Source organism: Trematomus bernacchii, unplaced genomic scaffold, assembly GCF_902827165.1.
Source record: "Trematomus bernacchii unplaced genomic scaffold, fTreBer1.1, whole genome shotgun sequence".
NCBI lineage: Eukaryota > Metazoa > Chordata > Actinopteri > Perciformes > Nototheniidae > Trematomus > Trematomus bernacchii.
The window spans coordinates 5,102,685-5,123,945 of NW_022987547.1; the positions used below are offsets into that span (position 1 = coordinate 5,102,685).

General features: G+C 40.6%; 3 protein-coding genes across 5 annotated transcripts in view; 1 reads left to right on the forward strand and 2 right to left on the reverse strand.

Moving 5' to 3' along the window:
• dnm1a (dynamin 1a) overlaps window positions 1-8,298 on the reverse strand; it is a 54,293-nt gene extending 45,995 nt beyond the window's left edge. Inside the window, exon 1 of one of the 2 annotated variants that reach the window (XM_034123048.1) lies at window positions 7,939-8,298. In XM_034123048.1, the coding sequence (XP_033978939.1) occupies window positions 7,939-8,099 (161 nt within the window). In that variant the 5' untranslated portion in view covers window positions 8,100-8,298. The remainder of the gene's footprint in view (window positions 1-7,938) is intronic. The other variant, XM_034123049.1, reaches the window with a different exon arrangement.
• Window positions 8,299-9,142: 844 nt separating this feature from the next.
• On the forward strand, window positions 9,143-19,187 carry ciz1a (cdkn1a interacting zinc finger protein 1a). Of its 2 annotated transcripts, XM_034123107.1 has the most exons (16): window positions 9,143-9,283; window positions 9,780-10,051; window positions 11,500-11,615; window positions 11,784-12,025; window positions 12,612-12,747; window positions 13,587-13,674; window positions 13,851-13,963; window positions 14,100-14,179; window positions 14,404-14,595; window positions 14,725-14,855; window positions 15,037-15,130; window positions 15,247-15,360; window positions 15,463-15,600; window positions 15,715-15,793; window positions 15,888-16,009; window positions 16,289-19,187. In XM_034123107.1, exons 2-16 carry the CDS (start codon window positions 9,882-9,884, stop codon window positions 16,853-16,855), a joined length of 2,382 nt encoding a protein of 793 aa, XP_033978998.1. In that variant the 5' UTR covers window positions 9,143-9,283; window positions 9,780-9,881; the 3' UTR covers window positions 16,856-19,187. The 2 variants fall into 2 exon arrangements, with proteins under 2 accessions (XP_033978998.1, XP_033978999.1); XM_034123108.1 differs by lacking the exon at window positions 14,404-14,595.
• cunh9orf16 (chromosome unknown C9orf16 homolog) lies at window positions 19,041-21,197 on the reverse strand. The gene is made up of 2 exons (XM_034123109.1): window positions 21,003-21,197; window positions 19,041-20,061 (listed from the first exon to the last, which is right to left on the reverse strand). Exons 1-2 carry the CDS (start codon window positions 21,079-21,081, stop codon window positions 19,826-19,828), a joined length of 315 nt encoding a protein of 104 aa, XP_033979000.1. The 5' UTR covers window positions 21,082-21,197; the 3' UTR covers window positions 19,041-19,825.
• Between the last annotated feature and the right edge of the window lie 64 nt (window positions 21,198-21,261).

Consider the following 21,261-nt stretch of genomic DNA (forward strand, 5'->3'; position numbering starts at 1 on the left):
TGAAGTGAAGATGAAAACACTCACACTTACATGACTTCCAAAAGCTCAGAGACAACCCACCTGCCCTACCCACAGATACACAGGAGAAGAATAAAAGAACAAATAAAAAAGGAGTAAACTGGTCCGTCAAGCAAACTAAACTGATATTAATTATTTGTTGCTACAGGAAGAGAGAGGATAGACGACATTTTTTTATTTTTTTTATTTAGCCTTTATTTATACAGGTGTAACATCTCATTGAGACACAAGGTCTCATTTTCAAGAGAGACCTGTCAGTGGTAACACTACCACACAAAGTTACAGACAGACAGGACACTAAACACAGAGGCAACACTAAAATACAACATCGTAAAAAAAGTAGTCATGGAAATCCATATACAGTATTCAGATATAGCAGGTGCAAACACCCACAGATGATTTCTCCAGCTTTTTTTAAATTAGTTTAAAATCTGTGATGGGTATCAAACTGGTCAGCTTAAGTTCCTGCTGAAGTGTGTTCCAGGTCGAGGGGGCAGAGTATGATATGGCTTTTTTCCCAAGCGCCGTGCGTACTGAGGGGACGGACAGAGTGATGTCATTTTGAGATCGTAGTCTGTAGCTGTACTGTTTGTGTGATATGTAAGTGGATATGTAGAGGGGCAGCAGTCCAAGCATAGCGGTATAGATGAGTTTGTACCAGTGCAGTGATCTGCGCATTGATAATGATGTCCAGTTGACTAAAGAGTACAGCGTGCAATGGTGTGTGAGGGGTTTACAGTTGGTTATGAACCTCAGAGCCCCATGGTAGACAGCGTCCAGCAGATGAAGGGAGTGAGCTGAGGCGTTCATGTACACAACATCCCCGTAGTCCAAGAGCGGCAAAAATGTGGCAGCTACAAGCCGTTTCCTCACACTTGTGGAGAAGCAGGTCTTATTTCTAAAAAAGAATCCCAGTTTTAATTTCAATTTCCTTAAGAGATTGTCAATATGTGGTTTGAAGCAGAGATTTTCATCTATAGTGATGCCTAAGTATCTGTAGGTGTTAACAGCTTCAATGGGGTTATGCTGTGCAGACATGATGCAGGGAAGAACAATAGAGAACATAGAGAAGTTAAGGTCAAAACAAGATACCTTCAACAAGCACTTGCCTATAAGTGCACACAGTACAGAAACAACATTTACCCACTTTGTCCATCTATAATATTGTTAATTATTCATGCCATGACAACATAAACAGATATTTAGCCAATGTATTATAGTTTAGGTTATCATTTAATATATATGGGGGTATTTTCTTTAAATGAATGTGGTGCACTATATTGATTTGTCAAATTTGAATTAATCAGATAAAACAAAAATGCACACTGCCTGGTTATTTGACCCATTAACAGTTTCTTAAAGGATTTTGAATAATCAATACTGTGGGTCGGGGGAGGTCACAGAAACGCTGAGCATCACTTTTGGAGAGTCGTAGCCGAGCCCCAATCAGATTAATTTCATTGATTTCCTTTAGCGTCTTGTGTTACTCACAGATCAGTGTCAAACAGAGATATGTTTTTCAATAAACTTTCAGCCACTAAATCATTAATTCACTCATAGTCTGACTCACTCATAGTCTGACACACACACACACACACACACACACACACACACACACACACACCACACACACACACCACACACACACACACACACACACACACACACACACACACACACACACCACACACACACACACACACACACACACCACACACACACACACACACACCACACACACACACACACACACCACACACACACACACACACACACACACACACACACACACACACTGGCTTGGAGTAGTGACTCATAACTTATTTGTTTCAAACTGTACACATTCAGTGATGTACAAACAATACCCACATAATGTGTGAACATCACATGACCTTTTCTCTCAGTACTTCACTTTGCATCAGTACAATGAGGCTTAAATATATAATATATCACACCATTTCCAGATTGGTTGGATGTTCTTGTGTTTTTTTTATGCTGTGACTTGCTTTAGAAAACAAGGGAATGGCCAATATGGGAGTGAGATGTGAAATCTAATCTTTCAAAATGATGCAACACAAACTCAACAAGCTGTATTGTTGGTCTCCTCATGTGCGTCACATCACTTCCAATTTCCAGACACTCCAATAATCTAATCCTGCTCTATTGCGTGCAGCTCTGACATTACTGAACCAGCAGAAACAGGCAATTTCCCTTCTTAGCGGTATTTGGGTTTTAGAAAGATGAGGCTGTTTTTTGATGATGGAAATACACATGCAAACACACACAGGCACACACAACGACATACACATATTGCTGTCAGACACAGTAGAAGAAGGAGCCAATGATATGGCGTGTTGCTGGATGGTGGTCATCCAGATTAGAGCAGAGCCAATGGGAGAGTGATTTGCAGGTGAACTACGGCCCAAACAGAGATTAGTGGTAATCCTGTGGAGCAGTATCAGGACAAGTCTGTCATTCCCTGACTGATTTCCCTCTCACATGTGACAAATATAGTTTACATCAATGTTTTTATCAATACTTTAAGAGCTGCAACTTGTTTTTTTGGTGTAGCAGTTTACTTCTTATATCCTGAAAAAGATCCTGCAAAAACTGATATGTATTTAAATATTTTTAAAGAAATAAAGCTTAGAATGACCTAATTATAGCTTCTCAGCAGCAAGGATTTGATGATGATGATAACAAACTCTTTTAGTTTGAAGGGTTGCTTAGACAAAACAAGTACAGCTGGGCTTTTTGCTCAATTTGATGGCCATTTTCCACTATTTCTTCTTATAAAGATCAAACAATTGATCAATTATTAAGATTAATCAATGATGAAAATAATTGCTGGTTGCATCCCTATTAGTATTGGACACAATGTTAAGAGACTGTTTAATCACTGTACACAGTACAGGGTCATGTATTTGTTTAATGACTCACTTGTTTATTTTTAAGAACGAACCAGGAATTTTTAAATGCTGCTGGGTAGTTTCTATAATCGCAGCATCATCATCTGTAAATCATTAAAGTGCTCTTCTTCCCTGTGTTTCTATATCACTACCCCCTCCTTTTATTTGACAACAATGAAGACACTGTACTGTCCTCATCTTTATGATGGAAGCTGCTGCTGCTCATCGTGATGCTTCCGGCCCTCTCTGTGTTATGTAACTCATGAAACCAGCTATATATCATTAACTTAATCTCTGCGTGGGGGTTGGAATAGTGCTGGCAGGCAGCAGGGAGAGAAAAGTGTGTGTGTTGTAGTTTCATGTTTCTGCTTTGCGCTGGTGCCTGCAGTCTTCACTGATACAAAAAAGAGCTTGACTAGGATCAGCTGCGCACCATGCAGCAGCAGCAGCGGCAGCAGCCTCCTGGGTTTGAGTACATCCCAGGACAACGTCGTAAATGATGTGACTCATTCCTCCTTCGGCATGATACTGTCAGCTATTGACCCCACATCCCTTTAAGTAATTATTGCAAAAAAGATTCATGGAGTGCTTACAATGAGAGTTACAACAACAAAAGGTTTCTGTTGTTGTTTCTGTAATCCAACATGCTGACAATAAACAGGGGTATCCTTAAGCTATCACGATCATATTAATAATAAACATGAAAAGCTATTCTAAGAGGAAAGTTAAGTTCTATGCTATGTTCAGTATTTGTTCTATTTACGGGTGAACGCAGCTGTGATGCTGATTTAGTATCAGCTGTTTTTGGAAGAGCTCTCCTTGGTGCTGAAAAGTGCATTCAGGACCAAAATAAGAACATACTATGCTTTTTTAGACAGTTATTATAGATGGATTTGTACCTGACTTTAGTTTGTATCGCCTATTAACTTAATCAAATAACATAACCAAATATGAAAAAAAAAAAATTCCGCCCATTTTCATACTGAAACTTGTTTGTACACACTGCTTGATATAATTTAACAGTTTAAATTAGGCATAAAAACATTAATGTGCAAAAGCAATTATCCTCTATAACCACAAATCACCAAAAGACAGCCTAAATCAACTCGTATTTTAAGATACAATGTGCCTCTGTTCATGTAATAATGTTGAATTTAATCAAATGTCAACATGTCACCAAACGTCCTCACCTGCACACAGGTTTGCCCCAGCTGGCCCGGCCTGTGTCGGGCTCTGGAGAGCGGGAACATCTCGCTTTGTTTCTGATAATGAGACTCGTGGGAGGCTAACAGACTGTGTGACCGACCCAGGGTGGGAAACGGGTTGTGCTCAGTCTCAAAGCAGGAAACTGTCTTCTTAACTGTGGAATTACACGCAGGCATATGGGACAAAGGTAGAGGAGGACCGTTCAGTGATGCTGAACCTGTGTGTTCAACATGGAACTGAAATGTATTAATGGCTAATTCAATTAAACTAAACTATTTTGATATGGATTTATTGTTGCTTTAAGTCAAATGACAGGGTTTAATGACAAGCGTTATTGTTAACAGCAACTGATTTATTTTGTGTCATTATCTGTTCTATAACTGGCAGCTGCTGATTACATTATTTTACATTTGTTTTACATTTTATAGACTAAAATGGTTATCTATGTATAGGGGGAAAAAAGATGAAACGGTAATGAAAATAATCACTATATGCAGCCTAAAAAGATATCTACTGCCCTATCACTTCAAAACATGAAAATCTGCTTTTCATCCAAAAATAGAAGAAAAAGTGTTATCCCTAGATAACCAGCCAAACATGTCTAAACATGTTATTGTGTAAGACAAGAAAGGAACACAATAAAGCAATGAACTGAATTGTTTGTAATGGCAGACTTTGATGTAAATTGCTCAAAAAGAGAGAGTGTCTGTATGTCTGTCATTTTAGTTTAACCTAGCTGCCTCTACTTTGGAGTGGGGCACTTTCATTTTCAGACAACAACAAAGCGCTTAAACTGAATGAAGCAGACAAACCCAGAGAATGGGAAGTTGAACCGAGGTGATAAACAGAGAACTGAGCGATGAAAACAAAGAGAACAGAAAACTCTCTCTGAGGACAAATAATGAAAGCAGGATCAAAAAGTGCTGAAGGACAGAGAAGAAACACTTAGCATCCTCACATGCTCCCTCATACCTTCAGGCACTGCGTTTCTCCTCAGCTTGTTTACCTAAGAGGTTGTCCTTGTCCCTGATTTACACCTGCAATCCAGATTATAAGGAAATGTGTCATTGTGAACTAAGGAGCAGCGGTTTCTAACTCCTTTAAATCAATTCTCTAGTTGCTAGTGTGTCCGTAAAAGCCATATAACCTATGTATTATAATTTGCATGACGTGATAAAAGGAAACCCAAACAAGCTCTTATTCATATTCATATCATATTCCTTAATGTGTCTCTTATATGTATACGTCTTCTATACTTTTGTATTGGTTGTCTTTGCTAACCGATAGCAGCAATATTAACTGTTAAGAGGGAGAACAATTTGCCTAATAGTAGCCAAAGATGAGAGCTGGTTTGGTGGAAACATCACATGAAATGACTGTCTGAGAGGCATCTATGGAAGATAGAGATGGAGGGAAGAAAGATTGTGGCAACTAAACACACAGTACAGCGTGTTGTAAGTGGGTGGTGGGTGAGGGAAGATAACGCAAACACAATGGGGGAGAAGGAGGATGGGAGGACCTGAGCGACGTCACTGCAGCTGGACTAGGAGAGAGCATGCAATAACACAGACACACACTCTCTCTCACACACACACACACACACACACACACACACACACACCACACACACACACACACACACACACACACACACACACACACACACACACACACACACACACACACACACACACACACACACACACACACACACACACACACACACACACACACACACACACACACACACACACACACTGCATGACAGGATGCAGACTGCAGCTTTTACTGGCACACACAAACAAATCCTTTGACATCTTTATAAATGTCCTTGTAATAATATTTCATATGTTTCCCTCTCTACCTTCTGTCATGATGCATCCCCGGTCCCTCGGGTAAAGCAGTGTAATTAGACTCAAGCTGTTTCCATGACTACAGCTGAGCCCCCTTAATGAGTGTAAAGTGGAGCTTTTAACAGTAATTACTTAAAAGTACAATCCTGTGTTTTTCATTGATTAACTGATATTTGAGCAAAACCTTTCAAAAAGAGCTGTAAATATATAGTTAACATATATTCTACAAATGTAAAGTTTGCTTTTTATGTAGGCCTTTCACAATTATTATGGTACAAAGTATGGACATAGAATCAATCATTTCTGACATTGCTTTGTTTTCACGTGCGTTTGTTTAACTATGAATGTCACCAAAATGTTAACCAACATGATGAAAGGTTACTGTTAAAGTGAATCTCTTGTTTCCTTGGATATAGTGCAATGCTAAATGGGTGTAGTTTTTTTCTTAATTCTAAAAATGGCCCTTTTTAAACAAAGCTGAGATGCAGGTAGCATTAAGTGTGGATTACCCTGACGTGTAAACAGTGGCCATGCCTCACCTACTGAGCTGTTACAGTGGGGATAAGCACTCTGGCCATCATCAGGGGAACCTTTAGAACCTACTGTGAAACCAATGTAAGAAAAGAGGGAACGTGAATATTGTGAGTTACTGCACAGGTGGACTCTCTCCAATAGTTTAAATTACATTCTGTTCTTGTGATACTTAGGCCTTTTTCAAAGTAGTGCTGAACTGGCTCGGAGCCAAAGAGTGACTACAGTCTGACCTTGCAGGAAATACTGCTGAATCACACACACACACACACACACACACACACACACACACACACACACACACACACACACACACACACACACACACACACACACACACACACACACACACACACACACACACACACACACACACACACACACACACACACACACACACACACACACACACACACACACACACACACACACACACACACAGGAATGAGACCACAAAAAATCTTCAGATCAAGTGAAACACAAGCATAGAGAGCTGACAACAGTAAGGTAGTGACACCAATGTTGTTGCCTGCATTTAGTAAGCTTCACTTACAGCATAAGCACTGATAGACAGATGGGCTGAGCTGCAACGGCTCAAAGCTCAGGTGGACTCTCTCTCTCTCTCTCTCTTGATATGCAAGGTCATACTGCAGCATAATAGATCAGATTTGTTCCCCTCATTTTGTTTTGCATCAGCAGCAGCTCTGACAGTGAGAAACCTCTCTACACACACACACACACACACACACACACACACACACACACACACACACACACACACACACACACACACACACACACACACACACACACACACACACACACACACACACACACACACACACACACACACACACACACACACACACACACACACACACACACACACACACGTCCTGATTCGGACATCAAAATGGTAGCCCTGCCACAGAAAACAAACAACACATCCATCAAGGTGCCTGTAATTGTGTGTAGGAAGTCAGCGTAAAAGCTGCCCCTGCCCCTGTGACTGATGTCATAAGGTTTGTATTGATAAACATGTGCAAATGTGTGACATTTTGGACCAAGTTATAGAGTTTAGAAACCCACTTAGAAAAATGTCACACTTAAATCACTTATGGTTTGATGTTAAATGCAAAGTCATTTCAACAGCATTGTGTGGATCTCTGAATGCATCAGATGAACTTCATCAGGGATTTATGTCGGCCTAACAAAATAATCTCCTCGCCTTGGTGTTGTGAAAGAGGGATACAACTGGTGAAAGGTGCCACCATGTAAACCTTTTAACCAAGGCTGGGAGGTGTATCCAAAGCTGCCTCAGAGGGGGGGATGGGGACGGGGTTAAGTGTAAAAAAAAAATGAAAGCGATTGCGTCCGCTTGTGTGATGCACCAACATGCATTTCCTGGAAAAGCTACTTACCTCCCGACGAAGTTCTCCAGCACCGAGCTCTTCCCTGCACTCTGGCCGCCCACCACAGCGATCTGCGGCAGGTCCAGGTCCGCGTTCTGCCCGATGGAGGAGAAGGCATCCTGCATGCGGTTCACCAGAGGAATCAAATCCTCCATCCCCTGGTTCCCCATCTTTGCGATGCAATGGGCAGTCTATCTTCCTTGTCAGAGCAGGGAGGGATTAATCTCTTATTTTCCTCTTCGTCCCTCCTCGCCACCCTCGCGTATCAAGGGACTTTTTGCGCACACACCGGATCACTTTTCGGTTATCCCCCTCATTGACTGCAGCCCCTCGGTGTGTCAGATCACCTCAGCTATATGACTATCTCCGTCACCGAGCATGTACACTACTCCTCTCCACCGAGCGCAGCAGGGGGGAGGATGAGGACTCTGGAGAGATCCCTGCAGTTCCCCATGCACACCGCTTGGTGGTGACACTGGTTTACTCTCACAGTAGTTTTCTGTCAAACTGTGCTGTTTACAGTAAAGGGATGTCTTGTTTATCTTTTTCTCTAAAGTTAAATCTTGTTTGACTGTTTTTTGCAAGTTGAAGGTGGGACATTTTACGTATAGTTGCAATGTTTTTTGCCCAAACAGACTTATAGATCTGTCCATGGTGCTGAATCTGTTAGAACCCTGGACAGAGGCCAGGGGGCTACAACTTCTTATCTAATGTAAAAATAAAGCATGCAAATATGGTGTATGTACTAAAATATGAATACCAAATAAATACAATTGAAAACATTTGTAAATACAGGTATATAGTGTTTTTATGTGTACAACATCGACACAAGCTATAACCTACAATAATATTATAATATACATCTACTATAATGTAGCCCATTGTTTACTGCTGTATATAATGTATATATTTACAATGCAGTGTTTGTTTCAACATGATTTATTTCCCATTTCCAATGTTTCCAGTGGATGCTAGTGTAAAATGATGTTCCACTTTTATGAATTATTTACATTTAGCTAGTGTTTCAAGTGTAAAATGTAAAAGCTTAAAAACGTATAAGAGATATTTAATTAAAGAGGGCACTGTGATTTTGGAATGAATCACTAACTTTTTTATTATAATCATAAATAGCTACATTATCTAAAGCTATTTTATGATGTGAGCATATTATTTCCAGCTCTCCAGACAGCCACCAGGGGCCAGGGGGCGACACAGTGCTGTAACCTCACCACACTGACTGAAGACGGTTCGCTGCTTTATGCGAGTTGAACCGGGACTGAGAGAAATAATTTAACTCTCTGCTATTATTTTAGTTGGATTATCAACAATACATCGCTGCTTTCCTCTGTGAGATGTAAGTCGTTACAACGGTTGCTATAGTAAAATGTAGATAGTACCCCTGTAGCCGCTGTGTTTTTATCCGTAAGTTTGCTAGCTATTGTGAAGCTAAGCTAAGCTAAACTAAGCTAAGCTAAGCTAAGCTAACTTGTTGTGTTCAGTCACTGTGCGGTGGCTAATGTAGCTAGCTTCGTTTGTTTCATAGCAGGTGTAGCTTGTTCATTTTTTCTAACATTATTTTGTGTTCGTTATTGAATAACATGACGCTCTCTTCTAAAAAATCACGGTTCCCGTTATGATGTTAGCTAACAAGGTGAATAAATGATAAATAAACCATGCAAACCAAAAAAAGAAAATTGTTGTTAGCTTACATGCTAGTGCTAGCTAGTTGTCATCTCGAAATATGAGAGCGACTCGCTGTCTCAGGAGGTGCGCACTGTTATTGAATGCGTCTGTACAACAAAGACAACGGGACAGATAATGACACAACTTTGTTCTCTCTCTCCATTCAGAGACTCTCAGAGACCTCCTCTTGAGGATTTTTAAAACAGTGTCACCTTATCGCTGGTGGTCTTTACACTGTGTAACATCAACGGAGGAAATTAAAGCCCGTTATGTTCAATCCGCACATCCACCAGCAGCAGCAGCAGCAGCAACAACAGCAACAATTTCACCAACACCTGCGGCAGCTACAACAACTTTTCCAGCAGCAGCCTCCGCCTCCCCCTCCGCCACAGCCGCCTCCTCGGCATCATGTCGCCCATCACCACCACCAGGCACAGCGGTAAGAGCGTTAACTCGAGCCCGGTGATTAGGCAGGGCCCTCCGGATGAGGTATGTGGGGCTGGCTGTGGCTGAGTCTTAAACCACAACACAAGCCCCACTGTACGTTTCTGTGATTAATTAAAGTGTACAGTGGGCAGTATATATTTAAATTGAATATGTGTAAAGCCTGTCTATATACATAATTATTTGCAGTCGTGTAAAGTAACTAAATACATGTATTTAAGTACAATTTTCTTGTACTTTACTTGAGTATTTCAATTTTTTGAAATGTCTTATACCTGACTACAATTATTACAAGAGGTAAATAGTGTACTTTTACTCCACTACTTTTATTTCATATCTTTAGTTACTTTGCACATTTGGATTAATGATGTGAAATATAAACAACACTTAAATAAGACTTTAGTTACACCTGGAGTAACATTCACAAGCTATTGAGCAGCATACAAAACATATCGTATATTATCCTGAAATGGGCCTATCTGCATAATGAGTACTTTTGGTAATTTAAGTATATCTTTATGCTTATGCTTTTGTGAGTAACTGTGAGTTAATGCAGGACTTTTACTTGTAACAGAGTATTCCTAAACTCTTGTACTTTTACTTGAGTACAAGATCTGAATGCTTCTCCCACCTCTGGTTATTTGTTGTTGGGGCATTTCATCCAGGTAGGATATGTTATGTTTGTTATTATGAAGTACATTTAGTAGATAGAAAAGCAGCTATGCGATATTACTTTTCTTAAAAGTTTGTTTTGTTATTGTGACCAACGAGAACTTCTAACTCCAACCAAATCACCATTGTCTTTCTGTATCAGGTATTAAGAGTTGGCAAAGGCCTGTTATCTGGCCTGCCCAAAGGTAGTGTTGATAAACTGCACATTATATAAAACACTTTTAATTGCAGGATTACTGGCAATTATTATCTTCACTTATGATAAAACCATAACATACGCTGTGGGCATTTGTCATGTACCTGTCGGCTTTTGTCACTCTTATCTTTAATCCTCAGGTCAGCTGGTCCCTTTGATTTTATTCTGAGGACGAGAAAAAGCAGCGGCCAGCATATTGTCCCTTCATACTCTATACTGTACCAGCTTTGTTAAATGTAATGACAAATACACATATGTTTTTGTAAATTGCCTTGTAATTTCTGCTATAAAAGAATATAATAAAACCTGAAATAGAATCTGCGCCAGAGCTGATATAGAAAGATCTTTGATAAAGGCTAATCCATATCTGAGCTGCGCCACACTTACACACAACAATCATAATCATGAGAATGAGAATGAACATTAGCAGCTTGTGTGCAGCTTTGTCCATGTTATATCTGATGCGTAAAATACATTTCCAGGTTTGATGAATAATTTGAATAAAACATATATCTGCAAATGTACTTATGAAATGATGCTGTATGTTTATTTCCTCATGTGTATTTGTTGCGCAGATCCCTTCCTGGCGCTCAGCAGTCAGCCCCTCCTCCCAGGATGGTCAACATGTGCCAGGGGTCCATGGCCCCCAATCCCATGCTGCAGGGGGCCCTACTGATGCAGCAGATGCAGGGTACAGTTTGGATTCAAGTTAAAAGACAACTGGAAATCATAAAGAACAGGCACATTTTAGTTGGACATTTACACAGACAATGTGTTTAGAAGCATTGGAAAACTAGCTTCCAAGGTGTTTAAATGTGCGTCTTTTCTTACGAATGCGTCTCTTTTCATGCTCGTTCAGGTAGCATGCGGGGCTTTGGGATGGCTGGACAGCAGTTCCGTCAGTTCTTCACTGCCGGGTCCAGGAACTCTCTGCTCGGCCCGGTCCCCATGGGCATGGCCATGAAGTCCCCCATGATGGGTTACCCAGCTGCCCGACAGTACCACCAGCACGCTCGCTACTACAACAACAACAACAACACCCCCACCACAGCCTCTTCGTCCTTCTCCTCCTCCTCCTCCTCCTCTTCCACCACTACTGCAGTAATTACAAAAGCACCATTATGATTATGACATTATTGACAACTTTAATTTAGGTCTGACTTTAGACTAGTCAGAACAAGTAAACATCTGTTAATATAAGAACTGATGCAGCAAGCATCAACTCATGTGTTTATAACTTCAGCTAATGCTTTCATTGTAATGAAGTCATATTTGACCCAAATGCAAACATGTGGTTATTTTGTATATTTTATTTGATATTGATAGTAGAGCTGAAATGATTAATCAATGTGTTTATGGTTAGAGAATTATTCTCCATTATTTTGTATATGTTATTTATTAAGTGATAGTAATTACATTGGTCGTTTTTGAGCATAAATGCAGAACAATTAATACGTTTCAGCTAAAAATGAAAATATTTACAGTTTTTTTACAATGGTATACTAAATACCCATGGGTTTTGGACAATTGATTGGATACAAAAGTGTATTTGAACAACGTTACTCAATTCAAACACAACAATTTGTTGTCAGTGATTTGTGCTATGAGACACTTTTGTTTCATAGCTGCAATGTTATCTCAGACTTTGTTGTATATTTGTGATCCTATCGTGGTCTCTCTTGTGTAGGACGCTGCAGCCCGTCAGCCTGACAGGAAGAGGGACAGCGAACAGATGGCCTCAGGGAGCACAGACGACCAACCAGCAGCTAGCAGTACCAATGAAGCCGGGGACAAGACTGAAACAGGGGACAAGACTGAAACAGGTAGAGCTGCAAATCACCAGCACTGAAACATGTATTAGAGCCTTAGTCTAACATCTATTTTAAAGTGCTTATTCTGACCGAAAGAGATGAGAAGTAATGAAAACTTTAAAGGTCCCATGACATGGCCATTTCTACTGATCATAATTCCATTGTTGAGGTCTACTAGAATAGATTTACATTGTGCAATTTTCCAAACTCACATTGGTTTCTCATACAGCATCTCTGTATAGTATGTGTATTCACTCTCTGTCCTAAACGGCTTGTTGGAGCTCCTGCCCCCCCCTCCCTGTGAGCCCAGTGTGCTCTGATTGGTCAGCTCGCCCCCTCTGTTCTGATGAGTCCACCACCGTTACAGCGGAACATCAGTGATTATGTGTTACAATGGCGTTAGCAACCAGAAAATGACACCAGTAATGACAAACAGATGAGAATGCTGCGTGGGGTCTGGGTGCCGTGTTGGCGGGACGTTGCGCGGCTCGCTGCTGCGAGGAGCGGACAGTGTGAGCTGGGTTACTGGTGTGGTTTCCTGGTTGCTGGCGCCGCACCTACAGTGTAAGCGCGCCACAGTGTAAGAGGCTCCACTCGCTACAGGGTGTACTTTGAGGGTTTGTGACTTTGCAGACCGTTTACATAAAAAGCTACATAACACACAAGGGGACGGGTAATAACCGGAAAAGCATGACATGGGACCTTTAAGGTTTAAGGCGATGTCATGTGTGACTTTAAAGACTTCATGAAGAAGTTTAATGGTGAGCATTTGTTTGTAGAATAATTTGTTTGTATAGAAAATGTTCTTTGTGATTATTTCCAACTTTGTTTTTTGTCTTTTCCACGCACAGATGGTGCCGTGGGAGAAGTGGATGAACCAACGCAGTCGTCTGAGGAGCAACTTGAAGAACCTGTAGTGAAGAAGCAGAGGACAGATGGGTATGGAAAATGTTTTTTATTGCCATGGCTCCTACAGCCACTGTGTTAATGTGTTAATGTCCTATCCATGGAGGCAGCAAGAATACCCAGCCGAAATATGGATCATGGAAGGACTTTACACCAACCTAAAGATTTGTTATTTGTTCGTTTGCTAAATCTTGTTATTTTCACTGCAGGTCAGAGAATCCCAAGGAGCACTGTGCTGTTGAGACGATCACCATCGCAGATACAGATGGGGATCTTCTGTTTTCAGAGACTAACAGCAACACAGAGGACAGCCAGCCTGGAGGTAAAACCCCCAGAAACATTGAGTAGATGGTTAAATACTCTACTTTTATTTAACTGAGCAGTCATTTAATGTTAGTGTAGTTTAGGTCAGTTGAGATGATAACTTCGATTTTTGCTTTTTTACCCTCTTTTCCCAGACTGCATCCTTATGGAGGAAGCAGGCTCCCCTGGGGGGTCGGATGTTGTTGAGGCACTGGAGGAGAGCAGAGCTACTGAGGTGAGGAGTCTTTATTTGGCATAGTCGGGTCATAGACAAAGTAATTTTAACGCTAAATAATCTATTGTGAATTCGCTAAATCACTATTGCAAACGCTACGTGGGTCATGTGGTGCTCAATGCTGACCACCACTATCTGATGGCCTCCTGTTTATCGCCTTTATACCTCAGTTACATAAATACTTTGGGACACTGGGTTTAGTTCTGGTTTGAACCTCTCTGTAGGAGCAAAGCCATTTGTCAGCTACGTCCCCATCGGGCAGGCTGAGTGAAGAGGACCAGCAGGGGGATTTCCTCTCAGAGGGGAAAGACGCCTCTTTAGCTTCAGCAGACAACCAGGAGGAAGAGGAGGGTGTAGCGGATGGCACCAATAAGTTCTACTGCTACCTCTGCAGCATTACCTGCCACAACCAGCAAGTATGTTGAATGGACGCACACATTCACATACATAGGCCTTGGTTAGCTAGTCTGAAAGGTTGCGGGAAACGTATAATGCATGTTATCTCATAAACTATTATCTTCTAATGGTATTGTTTTTTTTTTCAGAACTTCAAGAGTCATATGAACAGTGTTTCGCACCAGCAGAGGATGATGGAGATCCAACACATGAGCAATGCCTGCCTGGTCACCCTGATGCCACGAGTGCACGAGTCCCTACAGGAAGCAATTAAAGACGGGTCAGTTTTAAAGCAGTATGCATTTGTTTTGTGTCTTTTATACATTTTTTAAAACCATTCTCAAGTCAAAAGATAAGGGAGATAAGTCAGCACCTTTTTGATTGTCTCCTTCAACGGGGTCTTTTTCCTAGCTTCTCATTTTCATGAATAGATTTATGAATATTGTCTTTATTTTCTGCAGAGAGAAGAAGTCTGACTTGAAGCATTGGTGTGCCACCTGTCACACCCACTTCACCAGTAGCCTCACAGAGCACCGTCGCACCGAGGAACACAAAGTAAACCTGCTTATAGATAAGCACATCTCTTTATCAAAATGGTTCAAACTGCTTTTCTGGTTGTTTTCAAATGTGAAGAATCATTCATGTCCTGTTGTCCCTTCATCTCTCCTCAGCTTGCCAGCAGAGCCGTCATCTCCTCCTGCACTGTCTGCAAGAAACGTTTCAGGACCTCCCAGATCTTTGTGGAGCACCTGCGGTCTCAGGATCACAGACGGAAAGTGGAGGAGGTATCTGTGTTTTATAATGATTTCAAAACGTTTTAACAACAAGCTAGTATTTCCCCCGTAAATGAAGACGGATTGAAATATTAATGCTGTACTGTTCACTAGCTTCAGGAACAGGAGGGCTGCGAGGCCTTAGGCAAGCTGACGGAGCTGGACACAGAGGGCTTCTCATTGGAGGAGGTGGAGGGCGAGGAGGTGGAGGAGGTGGAGGAGGAGGAAGAGGATAAACAGATGAACGAACAGGTGATTTGCTTTTATGTTTTTCTTGTTTTCAATTCGGACCACATTCTCTTAGGATCTAAAATAACACTATTAGGACCCTGTAGTTTGTTAAACTATACTTGTTTACTGTGACAGGATGACTGTTCCTCCGTTAAAGAAGTGACTCTGAAGGACATGGCCAGTGACGAGCAGTATGACGCTGACACAGTCTATGGTGAGTCCTTTTAAGTGACCTTTTTTACGCGTTATTGTTTGGATTTACCCATAACATTCAGGCGATGTTAATTATTTGGTTTCTTTTACTGCAGGGTCCAGTTTCTTTGTTCCAGTCGCAGGTTTTATCTGCAGACTCTGCAACAAGTTCTACCACTTTGAATCCTCTGCCCTGCACACCCACTGCAAATCAATGCAGCACTTTGAGAAGCTCAAGGTTGGTCTTTCCATTCTTTTACTCACCTTGTTTTTTTACTTAAAAAAAGAGTATAACTGATTATCTCTGGCACAAACTATTGTTGATCTACTTGTTTCTACTAATTATAGTATTCATAGTTGTGTGAATTGTTTTGTGTCACAGATTGTTGAACGGCAACTTCAATCCCAGTATTCTTTCGAGGGTTTACTGCATGTAAAAAGATGTGCATTAACGTGTGTTTCCCTTGGAGAATGTCCTTCTGTATTTGTAATATATATTCATGCTTCGTCTTCTCAGAGGTACCGAGATTTGAAGAGCGACGCTGTTGAATCTTCCAGAGAGTGTCTCCCCGCTGCAGACAGCCTCAGGCCTCCTGTGACCGAGACCCCCACAGACTGTTCTGTGGAAACCTCCCCCCCTGAGGAAAACTCTGTTTTACTGACAAATCCAGAAACCCAGCAACAGGAGGAGGAAGAAGCAGAACCAACCTCACAGGACTTTGTCAGCACCTCAGCCACCAGCACTGACAGCACAGACCAAGAGCTCCGCCTCCAACTGAAAGAAGAAGAGACAACGAATGAAGAAGAGACAACGAATGAAGAAGAGACAACGAAAGAAGAGACGACAACGAATGAAGAAGAGACATCCCAGGACTCTGTAGATATGGAGGGGCCAGCTGAGCCTCCTGCTGCCAGTGGAGAGGAGCCAAATGCTATTAAAGAAGAAGAGGAGGAGGAGAAGGAGGAGGAGGAGAAGGAGGAGGAAGAGGAGGAGGAAGAGAAGGAGGTTCCTGCTGTCCCAGGGAAAAAGAAGGCAAAGGCTAAACCCAAACGCAAGTCGGGGAGGGCCACAAACAGACGCTGAGTCAGAGAGGAGGTGGGGAAAGAGTGGAACCTGGCAGAAATGTAACTTGATACTGACCGGATGTGTCCGTATGTGATGAGGTGCTTTCATGAAACTGAGACCAAGGTGTGAGCAGCCCCGCTTCTCTCCATGTCGGAAAGTGTGAATTGACCACACACATGTAGGAAGATTGATAATACATCATGGTGGAACATGACTTCCCATGTGATGCTCTCCCGGGGTGGGAAATTAACACCTGACAGCTATAGCATACATGTTAAACCAGTGGGTAAGTGTCCAAATGTTGGCCTGCGGTCAAAGAATGATGTCGTATCATCTCTAGCCTCACCACTACATTACAGCAATACACATTAGGTCATTGTAGTTCAGATCAAACTGTTTTCCTTATAAAGAGAAGCTTCTTATATTGGGTACCCACTATCAACTCGATACACATTCTGTCCCAATTTCTTCCTTCTTACTAAAATCAAAGCATTTTTCGGCATGTTTATTGCAATGTGTAGTTAACTCAAAAAGTCACTTGCACACAGGTGGTAAAAAAAAAGAAAGACGCTTTGTGAACCCCCCAAGTAAACTAAAAGTGTATTTAAATTGTAGTAACTTTAGCGGCCCCTTAATTTCATCTCGCTCCATCATCAGGTACAAATCTTATCTTGTGTAAAATGTTATTTATGACCATTTACCATATGTCTTCAGCTGAAGTACAACCACACAGAGCCACAAGGGAACTATACTGCAAATAATTGACTGTTAACAAGTAGAATGGGATTGAGACACTGATAAAAACGTATAGTATACACACGTATACAGTTTTTTTTATGTAAAGTATTACATGCATTTCCCAAACAAGGAGATCTGCATTTGACATCTGCTTAAAAGAGCAATTACCCCGTCTTTCAGAACTATTTATTAAAATCTCAGTAATAGCTTATGACCCCTAAATAAAGAGCATCTAGGCTTTTTATAATTATGCTGCGTTCAAGAAACCAAATAGGCCGGTAGTCCCTCCAAAAAGTTAATTTCCCACCCTGCTGTCCTCAAGGATCAGGATATTGTTTTTGCTCATTATTAAGCTAGCTAGAAGAGTGATTGTTATTTTTAATATAACGTACAAGTGGAGACATTTTCAACAATGGCACATGCTTATAGAGAGCTGAAAGGAGAATGTAAGCAATGTAAGTGTTTGGGCGAATAACGTCTTTTGTTTTTCAAACTAAAGTGTTAAACAGGGTACTTTTAGATGGAGTGTTGAGACATGTTGAACCTTGAATCTGATCAAAGCTTTGTTCAGGGCATTTTAGTATCGTTTTGGGGGGAGCAGGGGGTCCAGTTTATTTCATGTTATTTTTTTCACAATGAAGTGTTTAAAATGTGTTGGGATTCAACAGGCTCTAAACTAAGAATCCACACAAGTCTGCACTATCTGCTCATTTGGATATTTGAAAGCTCGTCGGTTTAGACATGTATATGCTGCTGGGTATTAAAGATTGACCCACAAATCAGTCTTCTAACTCATAATTCATAACGATAAAAGCGTAGAATGGATAGTAAAGTGTGCCTGCATTCAGAAAAAAAGTGTTTTCCATTGTCTTACAATGCTGTTAGTGGTAGTTGCTCATTTTCCTCTAATTTATCATTGCATTGATTTTCTAAGATATTTGTGTTTGCTATACACTGGACAGAAGGAACCACAGTTATTGTGAGGAGGAAAGTGTTTCTATTTTAACAAACTAACTGAGTAGCAGTCACACAGTAGACCATCCTATGATCATACAAATGTGTAACTTTGGTTCCAGCATTTCAGCAGTCACAAGGTTTGGGGACTAGTGTGACGTTCTGGAAACATTTCATCGTCCACATCTGAGAAGGATATTTTGAAGCACACAAGTGGTTTGCTGACGCATGTAGCAACTATTGTAGTCTTGGTGGCGACTGTCACATGCAGGGGCGCCGTAAGGGGGTGAAAAGTTAGGACGATTCTAAGGGCCCGTGACTGACGGGGGCCCAAACAATTTTAGAACATTAAGAAATAAATGTTTAAGTAACCAATGTGATTATCTTTTCATGGGGCCCAAAATCCCTGGCGGCGCCCCTGGTCACATGACACGTACTTATGATGAAGACGTGAAGCTCAGAACAGAAGAGAGAAAAGGACATGTAAAAGATAATTTCAGACAAAGCTGTATGTTTCTTATTGTATTTTTATTCAGCTACTGACTAAATGGAGGTGAATAAACGGGATGTTTTCTAACTGCTGGAAGTTATGGATTTGGGGATTTTTGTTTTCTGTTGGGGGGGTTCATTTTAATTTATATTAAAATGTCTGACAATTCCCGCACTTGGTCGACTTTATTTTAACTTTTGTGGTCACTTAACTTATACAAACACTTGTTAGCATGACTTATCCTAACACAAACAGGACAGCACATTTACAGTCATGCTACAGATACAACTCTATATCAAACTGGTAGACATTTGATCTTTGCATATTTACTTTTTGGGACAAGAACATACCATTTCAGAAAGCTGACGACACAAAACTGGATCAACACTACACACGTGGACAAATCCTGAAACATTGAGCAAGTCATTGTATATATATCAGCATGTTGTATTGTTAAAATAAAAAATGCATCAGCTTTTTAATAAAGTTCATATGTCATCCTGGCTTTAGAATTGTTCTCAATATGTCCCACTTGGGCCTGATTAGCTTTTTAAACATCAACGCAGGAGATTTTACAGTTATATTCCCAGGTCACTGCAGTTTACAACTTGTATAAGAAGCTGCTAGAGGTCACTCTAAGATCAGTTGTGGAAGCAAACACCACAGTTCAATAAAGGAGGAAAACGATATGGACATTACTGAGGAGATCAGATCCAGGTAGTCAATAAGACAGAAGTTAGATACTTTCATAAATATTTACATCCCTGTATTTTGCTGAGCTTAGCCCTCCTCATCATCATTCATTTTCAATCCCCCTTGTCCTTGTCCTTGTCCAAGTCTTCCTTGCTGGAGGACTCGTCCCCCTCTGCAGGACAAAGCTGCTCCTCCGGAGTCTGCAGCTGTTGGGCCTTGAACTCCTGTCGGGCCTCCCGGTTTGACTCCAATAGTTCGTGCAGTTTGCCATTCAGTGAATCATTACGATCTTCTATATCATCAAGATAGGAGTTGATCTGATCCAGCGCCGAGTTGATGGCTTCAAACTCTGTGGATATGCATGAAAGAGATTTGTTAGAGCTTCTATTGAGAAAATAGTTTTTGGTCTTTAACATAAAAAGAGGCTTCTATGTTTTTATCCCTGGGATCCCCATTCCTTTGGACAGGATTAAGGTTTCCAAACGTACCATTTGTTTTGACTTCCTATTAATATAAGGAACATATTTATTGCGTAAATAGCTGGCAAAGACAGGCAAGAGGAGAGTAGCCTTAATTAGAGCTTGAGATGTACCGTGTTTCATTAAGCCGAGAAAAAATATTGAAATCTGATAATCCCCATCATTAACCAACACAAAATCTGAGTATTTAACCTGTGTATAATATACTTTAAGATAAGAAATAAAGAGATTAAATTAGAGATTTCACAAAAAAAAATTGTCTTAAAAAGACAACAATTTACAAAACTAAATAGTGTTACTAAATCTGATTTTAAAACAATTAATTTAGAATAATTTGGTTTCTTTTTATTCTCAGACAACTTTTAAACAGATTTCAATCAAATGTCTACTGAACACATGCACTTTGATGAACTCTTAATTTGAGGATTTGAACAAGATCTCGAGCAAAAAAAAAAAGCAGATAGACAGCACTGATAATTCAATACATCTTATATGTGCTCTACAAACAGAGAGCAACGCAACTACTGTCACTTTGAAAACCCATAAGAATACATGTATTGATATGATTGATATGCAGAAGTTCAAAATTATATTAACACGCTTCAATCAGAAAGCCCCTCAACAATGCTAAGCTAATTCAAAGTCAGTGTCACCTAACATCAGGTGAAGGTGTAAATCTAATTTAAATGGCTGCTTATGACTTTATTGACCAAAAACCTCTGAAATAGCACACTGAACGTGACCTGAGTGATTATCCTTCACTACAATAACGCTACACCGATTATAATGAATGACCACATTAGTGCATTACCTTCTTCCTCAAATTCATCTTCGTCGTCGATAATACCATCGTCAATTGAGATGTGTGGATCTCCATTTGGTCCAGACATTGCATAAATATTCACGTTTTTTATTGTATTATAGAAAAAGTGCGCTGTTGTTACTTTATTCTATCGTAGCTAGCTTACTTGACATTTGTCACCCGCTATTTGTTTACCGAAGTAATGGATTGTGGGGGAAATGTGGGCGGGGTTTTGCGTTCTCAGCAAAGATGCTATAATAATAAAGAC

What these genes read in the sequence shown, in the direction of transcription:
- ciz1a (XM_034123107.1), top strand. Translation starts at nt 9,882, where the DNA reads ATGTTCAATCCGCACATCCACCAGCAGCAGCAGCAGCAGCAACAACAG. An exon ending in CAGGAAGCAATTAAAGACGG is followed by an intron (nt 14,856 to 15,036) that starts GTCAGTTTTAAA and finishes TATTTTCTGCAG; the next exon opens with AGAGAAGAAGTCTGACTTGA. An exon ending in TGACGCTGACACAGTCTATG is followed by an intron (nt 15,794 to 15,887) that starts GTGAGTCCTTTT and finishes CTTTTACTGCAG; the next exon opens with GGTCCAGTTTCTTTGTTCCA.
- cunh9orf16 (XM_034123109.1), bottom strand. Translation starts at nt 21,081, where the DNA reads ATGTCTGGACCAAATGGAGATCCACACATCTCAATTGACGATGGTATT. An exon ending in AGATGAATTTGAGGAAGAAG is followed by an intron (nt 20,062 to 21,002) that starts GTAATGCACTAA and finishes GCATATCCACAG; the next exon opens with AGTTTGAAGCCATCAACTCG.